The sequence below is a fragment of the Thamnophis sirtalis genome, unplaced genomic scaffold (genome assembly GCF_051295495.1).
Source record: "Thamnophis sirtalis isolate CommonGarterSnake01/CBP01778 unplaced genomic scaffold, rThaSir2_p1.2 scaffold_12, whole genome shotgun sequence".
Classification (NCBI taxonomy): domain Eukaryota; kingdom Metazoa; phylum Chordata; class Lepidosauria; order Squamata; family Natricidae; genus Thamnophis; species Thamnophis sirtalis.
In genome coordinates, this window is record NW_028261392.1 from 41,716,657 (window position 1) to 41,725,462 (window position 8,806).

The 8,806-nt window shown below is 43.5% G+C and overlaps 1 protein-coding gene across 1 annotated transcript; it reads right to left on the reverse strand.

The window, feature by feature from the left end:
• Positions 1-2,767: 2,767 nt before the first annotated feature.
• Positions 2,768-6,243, reverse strand: LOC148043309 (E3 SUMO-protein ligase KIAA1586-like). Its single transcript, XM_087726273.1, has 2 exons — positions 5,118-6,243; positions 2,768-3,725 (listed from the first exon to the last, which is right to left on the reverse strand). The coding sequence occupies exons 1-2, from the start codon at positions 6,076-6,078 to the stop codon at positions 2,785-2,787; spliced, it is 1,902 nt and encodes a 633-aa protein (XP_087582399.1). The 5' UTR covers positions 6,079-6,243; the 3' UTR covers positions 2,768-2,784.
• Between the last annotated feature and the right edge of the window lie 2,563 nt (positions 6,244-8,806).

The following is an 8,806-nucleotide window of genomic DNA, read 5'->3' on the forward strand; positions in this document are numbered from 1 at the left end:
AACAACCTTTGGGACAACCTGGATGACTGAGAATCTCTATAGACTTATAAAAGGTTATCAAAACTTTTTAAAGCTTATAGTTTTTTTAATACTGAATTATTCTGCAACCAACATTATAATATGGATCCCTAGGAATATATTTTAAAAAATCTACTTCTCCCCTCTCCACTTGCACAAAACAGAACTCTAGATTCCATACGAAAAATATTTTCTCCAAACCAAAGATCTTCCAAATCCTTCTTCTCTTGTCAACCCTTGTCTTCTATTTTCACAGATATACATCATTATTTATACTACCTTTTATCCCACCTGAATGTCAGGTTGCATTTGGTTTACTAGTTTCTGACCTCCACCCTTGCTATTGTTAACTAAAACTTGTTAATATAATTTAATCTTTATTGGTTCTGTGCATCAATCTTTTCTCAGTAAAATCTCTCTGCATCCTTTCTTTAAAGCAAGGTCTAGTTTTGTTTACATGTTGGATTTTATCCTGAACTTTATCCAAAATAATATTGTATTGATCTCAGAAATGTGTTTTAAGCTTGTCTGGAAAGAAAAACAATTGACTCCCAGTTGCTGGGCAAACATTTGTTTTATTGTTCCTTGGTTAGATGTTAATAACATGGCAAATTATGCTTGCCTATACTTGTAATTATCAATAATATAACTGAGTATAGGTATGTCCCATCAAATAGTTTAAGCTTCCATATGCACACATTAGGAGTACATATTTTGTATTTCACTGAATTTTTGAACATAAGAATGATAGTATATTAGGCTTCCTACATCTGGACTAAGCCATTTTGAAAGTCCAGAAGAACAGAACAGTTTTAGTTTCATCAAATGCAAAGCTGTATCCAAAATTTTATTTATATCCTAAGGCTGCATCAATTATCAGAATTTGCATAATTATGCTAATTAGTACTTTGGACACTACTTTTTATTCATGGATAGGCTAACACAGATATCACAGTAAATATGTATATGAGTGGTAGTAACAACTGCTTTGCATTGTTATGGCCATTTTAACTATGGCTGTGTGAGGAATTGAACATTCCACATTTACAGATTATTTCTTCTTGTGGTACAGTTGGAATGCAAATATTGACACACCTCATGGGATGGAAACCAGAAATATCTTTTCAGCACACACATACATACACATACTTCTTCAGATTTCCTTTCTCCATGGAAAGAAAGCGGGAAAAGCCCTTTTTTAGCTGATAACTCCTACAGGTGCTCTCCGGTTCTTCCAAACAATTTTACTAATAACATCCCTTTGGTACAAATACTAATCCCCAGTGACTAAACAATGAGGGACCAGCTAAACCTTGGAATGAGGGATACATTCCATGGAAGAATGAAGGGAGGACCAGTAATGGGGGCTTTTAGCTGAACAGCTGTCTCCTGGACTTTCTTCTTGGATGGGAAATAAATCAGAAAAAGCAACACTTTGACTGAAAGATGGAGATAAGGCTTCTTCTTGTTTCATCTGGTCCTTAAGACTAGAGAGTAAGGGGCAAGGAAGGAAGGACCAGGTCATATTTTTCCTCTCCCATCACATACTTCTATTGCCATGGTGCCAGGAAAAGAAAATAGAAAAAGATGAAATTATTTACTTAATCACATTTATATAGCCACCCATCTCCCATCGTGTCTCTCAGTGGCATACACAATAAGACAATCAAAATATATAAAAACCAATAAAACAACCAATTTAAATTAAAAGATAAAAATGAAAGAAAAAGTAAAATTAGAAGAGGGGAAAACTTTGGTGCCAGTTACCAGACTAATACTTATGTGGAATCATAAAACTGACCTAAGAGTCTTCTGTTGCCAGTTAAAGGCACCATCACTGTAGATTCTCTGATTCTTCATACTCCCACCCCAGGGGTGGGTTTCAAAAATTGTTCGAACCTACTCTGTGGGCGTGGCCTCCTTTGTGGGAGTGGCTTGCTGCCCATGTGACCGGATGGGAGTGGCTTGCCGCCCATGTGACCGGATGGGAGTGGCTTGCCACCCATGTGACCAGATGGGAGTGGCCAAGACGATGTCACTGAATTCTTTCCCCAATGGATGAACTACAATAAGATTAAAATAAGTACAAAAACAATAAAAGAGCTACTTACAGATGGAAGATGCCTGTTCTTGCCAGTCTTCAGAATCACAGACTCCAATGAATGGGCTGCACAAAGAAGAAACACAGAAAGCAAGACTTTAATTGCATGCACTGCATTGGGATGAAACCAGCATACAAAATAATAGAAAAGGAAAATTACTCTCCTTTTTTGTGTCTTCTGCACCACCGCCTCACCATCTTGCTCCAAAAACCTGCACAAAGGAAAGACACAAAAGCAAGCAAGACTTTAATTGCATGCACTGCATTGGGATGAAACCAACACACAAAATAATAGAAAAGGAAAATTACTCTCCTTTTTTGCGTCTTCTGCACCACCGCTTCACCATCTTGCTCCAAAAACCTGCACAAAGGAGAGACACAGAAAGCAACGCCTTAATTGCTGGCACTTCACTATCTCAAGGAGGAACACAACACAGAGCACACCACACCCAGCAATAAAGACAGGTACTTACAGGGGAAGCATCACTGGCTTGCCGGTCTTCTGCACACCACCGCATTACATTTAGGTTGAGGTTGATTGGCTTTGCTTGGCTCAGAAAACCTGCACAAAGGAGAGGCACAGAAAGAAACGCCTTAATTGCTGGCACTTACACCTTGCATAAGAATAACACAATGAAAGAGATACACTCAAGCACTTACTTGTCTTATTGCTTTTCTGGTTGTTGATATCTCCATACTGTTCTTAGGCTTCCAGATTCCTCTGTTGCAGCTTTCTTCTCCTTTATGTGTGGATCATCAGCCATGTGGTGGTGCACGCTGAGCCAAACTTTCACTGTAGGAATTGGGTCCCATCTCTCAACAGGTATGCCAACAACACTTATCACCGTCAGGTTACTGATGTTTGGAATAATTAGGCTTGTTCTTTGCTCTGAACATACGAGGTTCATTTTTGAGAACCCCCTTTCCGCCTCTGCTGAATTAACAGCAATTGTCCTGACAATGTCTCTAGCTTTTCTGACACTGTCAGGAATTTTGTAGTTCTCTGGATTTTTCAGCACATTTTCCAAAAAATCCCTGTAGTTGTTCAAATCAATTTCATAATTAAAAATACGGCTAAATTCAACCAATGCTTCCTCTCCATCACCCCATGGAACGACTACATCTTTCATGTCCCAGCAATCTGGCTCCAAATAGGTGATAAAGTGTAACTTTTGTGCTGCTGGCAATAGGCTACCTGTTCTTAGATGGTCGCAATCCATCAGCCTTTTCTTTAAATTGGTGATGATGCTTTCCAAAAGTTTTTCATGGGGAAGGGCAACAAACCGTTGATTTGGAGCTAAATTCATGTTTTGGAAGGCTTGTGTTTTTAGCAATTTCTTAAGTTCTTTCTCATATTTGGCCTTTTTCTGTAGTAGCACTTCAACAGCACCGATTGTTCGCAACACTAGCTTTTCGGCCACAATGATATTTGTCGATCTCCCCTGTAGGGCATATGACAGGACAGCAATCTCACTTAGGATGTCAATCATCAGGGCCAAATCCTGCAAAAAATTTAAATTTTGAAAGCGGGAAGCCATGCCTGGGAACCTTTCATTGCCTTGAAAAAACTGATGTAGCGCTGGATAAGCACGCCACACAGCCATTGATTTGATTTGATTTTGATTTTATTAATATTTGTAGGCCGCCCTTTTCCCTGAGGGGACTCAGGGCGGCTCACATAAAATCGGGGAAGGGGAATACAGACATTAAGATAGACACATATAATAAAATAGTAAACAACATACATTCATCATTCGGGAGGGGTAACTATCTTATCCCCAGGCCTGACGGGCGAGCCAGTTCTTAAGGGCTGTGCGGAAGGCCTGGACGGTGGAGAGGGTGCGAATCTCCATGGGGAGCTCGTTCCAAAGGGTCGGGGCTACTACCGAGAAGGCCCTCCTCCTTGTGGTTGCCAGCCGACACTGGCTGGCCGATGGGATACGGAGGAGGCCTAATCTATGTGATCTTATTGGTCGCAGGGATGTAATTGGCAGAAGGCGGTCTCTCAAGTATCCAGATCCACTACCATGTAGGGCTTTATGGGTGACTAATAGCACCTTGAAGCGCATCCGGAGATCGACAGGTAGCCAGCGCAGCTCGCAGAGGATAGGTGTTATGCGGGTGAACCGGGGTGCACCCACAATCACTCGCGCAGCCGCGTTCTGTACTAGCTGAAGTCGCCGGATGCTCTTCAAGGGCAGCCCCATGTAGAGCACATTGCAGTATTCCAGCCTAGAGGTCACAAGGGCCCGGGTGACTGTTGTGAGAGCCTCCCGATTCAGGTAGGGTCGCAACTGGCGCACCAGGCGAACCTGGGCGAATGCCCCCCTGGTCACAGCCATTAAGTGGTGGTCAAACGATAGCTGTGGATCCAGGAGGACCCCCAAGTTGCGAACCCTCTCTGAGGGGTATAGAATTTGACCCCCCAGCCTGAGAGATGGAATATTGGTCGAATCTTTGGGAGGAAAACACAACAGCCACTCGGTCTTTTCTGGGTTGAGCACAAGCTTGTTAACCCTCATCCAGTCCATAACGGCTTCAAGGCCTCGGTTCATCACGTCTGCCGCTTCATTGAGTTGGCACGGGGCGGACAAATACAATTGAGTATCGTCCGCATATTGATGGTATCTAATCCCATGCCTGCGAATGATCTCTCCCAGCGGTTTCATGTAGATGTTGAATAGTAGGGGGGATAAGACCGAGCCCTGAGGCACCCCATAAGTTAGGGGCCTAGGGGACGATTTCTGCCCCCCCACTAACACCGACTGCGACCTGTCCGAGAGGTAGGAGGAGAACCACCGCAACACGGTGCCTCCCACTCCCACCTCCCGCAGTCGTCGCAGAAGGATACCATGGTCGATGGTATCGAAAGCCGCTGAGAGGTCAAGGAGGACCAGGATGGAGGAGTGTCCTCCATCTCTGGCTCTCCAGAGATCATCGATCAATGCGACCAAAGCGGTTTCTGTGCTGTAACCGGGTCTGAAGTCTGAAGCCATGGTTGCCCTTAAACTACAGGCAGCCCATCGTGGTCCCAAAACTCTGCCAATCTTCACTATTTTGATGCCCAATTGCGCAGAAATTTGGAAGAGGTCATTCTGGCTCTTGCAGGATTTGTGAAAGATGGTGTGCACTTTATCCAGGAAGATATTGAAGTGGTTGACCTTCTTCACTTCTCTTATTGCATCATCCAGCACAGGTTGCAGGCGGTGGTTTAAGCAGTGCCAGATGATGATGTTTGGGAATTCTTGAGTTATTCTGGCGCTGACTCCAGATTTTCTTCCAAGCATAACGTTGGCGCCATCGGAGCAGAAAGCGATTAAGTTCTTCCATAGATATTCGGTGGTGAATCCAACTTTGTGCAAGCTTTCCATTGCTGCGGAATATATGGTCTCCGCATCTTGTCTCTGTAATTCCAGAAACTCAACAAAGATGGTTGCTGGGCATTCTGGATCCTCAACTCTAACAAAAACTATCAGCACTGCTCTCATTGAAAGTGTTGAGGTTTCATCAATTATTAGATACACCTTTCGATTATTTGCAATAATCGTTGAAAACACGGTGGTCTTGATCTGTTTTGCAATGAAGTCAACAATTTTCACTGCAGATCTTCGTGAATGCAAGCCAACTCCAACATCCACTCCAAGCGTATTCAGCAAATTTACTTGCGCTTCGATGTCTGAGAATGGATTACATCTCTGCGCCAGATCGTAAACAGTGGAAAATATTGTGCAAGTACTGGATAAATGTTTCTCAGTTGACTTATCCAGGGATTTGGTGAAAGCTTCCTGCTCCTGTTGCTTACTGGTCTCCACGCAAATAAGGTGTGCCTTTGACTGAAAATGTTCCCTTAATTTTTTTCTCAACGATGCTTGTTGTACATCCTTGCTTTTCCCTGCTGGTGACACCTGGAAATGTTTCCACTCTTTGGAAACATGAATACCTTTCTCCAACGCGAACATGGGTTTTGCACAGTACGCACAACCCACCTTCTTGTTGGATACTTCCAGTCCATCAAACCTGTCCTTGAAGTGTTTGTATTGCTGCAAATTCCAGGAGTCAGGAAGTTGTGAAACTGCAGTGGAGTCGATGGACTGGCTGCTTTCTCCGACCTCAACTGGTGGTAGTGGTTGTGCTGGAGGTGCTGGCGGTGCTGGTGCAGCTGGTGGTGCTGGTGCAGCTGGTGGTGCTGGCGGTGCTGGTGGTGCTGGTGGTGCTGGTGGTGCTGGTGCGGCTGACAGTGCTAGTGCGGCTGGCGGTGCTGGTGCGGCTGGTGCGGCTGGTGACTGCTTTGGATCAGCTGATTCCTCAACTCTTGGTTTTTTGGAGAAGAAAGCGGTCATACTCTGTTGCCTCTTCTTCATTGGTGCTAAGTAGATCTAACTGCTGCCAAAGAAATAAAACAATATTGGACTCAATTGTGGTTGTAAGCTGAGGACTCTGTGGGTAACAAGAAGGGACCTCTGCTTTCAACCAACAATGTACAGTCTTTTCAGGAAGGATGAGAAACAGGAAAGATATAAACAAACAGGAAAGATATAATCTTTCATCCAAGAAGATAGTTCAAGAATTAATGTCATATTACCAGAGCAATACAGTTTTCCTTTTCCTGAAATTTAGTTCTCAGTTCCAAAAGACAGGAATATATGAATGCATATGAAATTATGAATTAGTACTTAGGTCAGTCCAAGAAGCTATTCAGAAGTTAGTGGTTAGAAGCAATCATAAAGGAAGATATGGAATTAAAACCAGAAATATTTTGTTGGCTATTTGAAAGGGAGTATAATATATATATCTAATTTTACACATGTTAGCAGCTGCTGGAATTGTGTTTGCACAACAGTGGAAAAACAGAGATATGTAAATGAATAAATATTACAATGTGCAGGAATAAATAAATTGACAATTAAAATCAAGACGGCTTTGAATACTTTTCCACGTGGGATTGGTTTTAGCTATTGCCAACTAACGGAAACAGGAATTAGAAAGCCAAAAGTATGAAAGAAAACACCAATTATGTAAGGAAAGGTCCCTAAAATGTATAAGGAAATATTACTAGATAATTATTAATGCGTAGATAACTGTGGGACATTACACACACACACACACACAAACTATGATGGAAAACGCCAAAAAATAAGAATCCCCCCCAAAAGACTGCAAATGAAACCAGGTTTTTTTTCCTAAGCCTAAAGACAGGAAAGACAAAGCCACTGGAATAAAAACCATCAAGGCATTGCAGGCAATTATAAAGGACAGGCGCTCACAGAACCATCAACCACCTCAGAATTACCTAAACAATGAGGGTGAAACACACTAAATCTGATTTTCTAGGATACATACAATGGCATTGAAAACAGTGACAACCATTTTTCACACTTAGCGACCGTTGCAGCATCCTCATAGTCGCGTGATCAAAATTTTGATGTTTGGCAACAGATTCGTATTTATGATGGTTTCAGTGTCCTGGGGTCATGTAATGGTCTTGTGTGACCTTTTGACACAAGCCCCCCCCCCCCCGGTCAATGGTGTCCCTCTTTACCAATCTGAAAATCTGGTCACCTTATGTAACCATTATTTCAAAGCACAAGCAATAATTTATATTGTAACCATTTCAAACTATTCCACACACAATAATTAAAATGAAACCATTAATAATATTCCACACACAATAAATTACAATAACACTATTATAAAAAATTCTATGCACAATACATTTCAAAGAATTGAGTGTAGAATACTTTAAAATGGTTTATTTTAATTTATTTTGGATAGAATCTTTTTTTAAATAGTCAAAGACAATTTAAAAAAAGATTCTATCCAAAATAAATGGAAGTAAACCATTTTAAAGTATTCTACACTCAATACTTATATGTAAAACTATTGTAAAAAATTCTATGCATTAAATAAAATATTATTTTAAAATACATTAAAATAATAATTAAATAAAACCGGGTCATTTACCAGTAGTAGGCAGAATCAGGAGCACTCCGATGCAATGGATGGATCCTCGTCGCGATGGCAGGCAGCAGGAACAGGTAAGACACTTGACTGGAGGGACAAGGCTAGGGTCACTTAGGTTGCCTGGCAGGCTTAGCCAGCAAGGCGAGGCTAGAGGGGAGGGGCGGGGGCTTCCATAGCAAAAGCTAGGATGCCGACGCCGCCCCTCCACCAGAAGGCAGCCACACGGCATACACGAGACAGCGGCTTTTGCAAGGGAAGGCCTGGAGGACTTCCCTTGCGAAAGCTAGGCCGCCCCCGCCCCTCCACCACCCGAAGGCGGCCGTGCGGCGTACGTGAGGCCGTGGCTTTCGCAAGGGAAGGCCTGGAGGACTTCCCTTGCAAAAGCTAGGCCGCCGCCGCACCCCCCCCCCAAAGGCAGCCGCGCGGCGTACATGAGGCCACGGCTTTCGCGAGGGAAGGCCTGGAGGACTTCCCTTGCGAAAGCTAGGCTGCCACCGCCCCCCCACCCAATGGCAACCATGCGGCGTACATGAGGCCGCGGCTTTCGCGAGGGAGGCCACCGCCGCCCCTCCCACCTGATGGCGGCCACGTGTCATACGCGAGGCCGCAGCTTTAGCAAGGGAGGCCGCCACCCCCCCCCACCTGAAGGCAGCCGCGTGGCGTACATGAGGCTACGGCTTTCGCGAGAGAAGGCCTTGAGGACTTCCGTTGCAAAAGCTAGGCCGC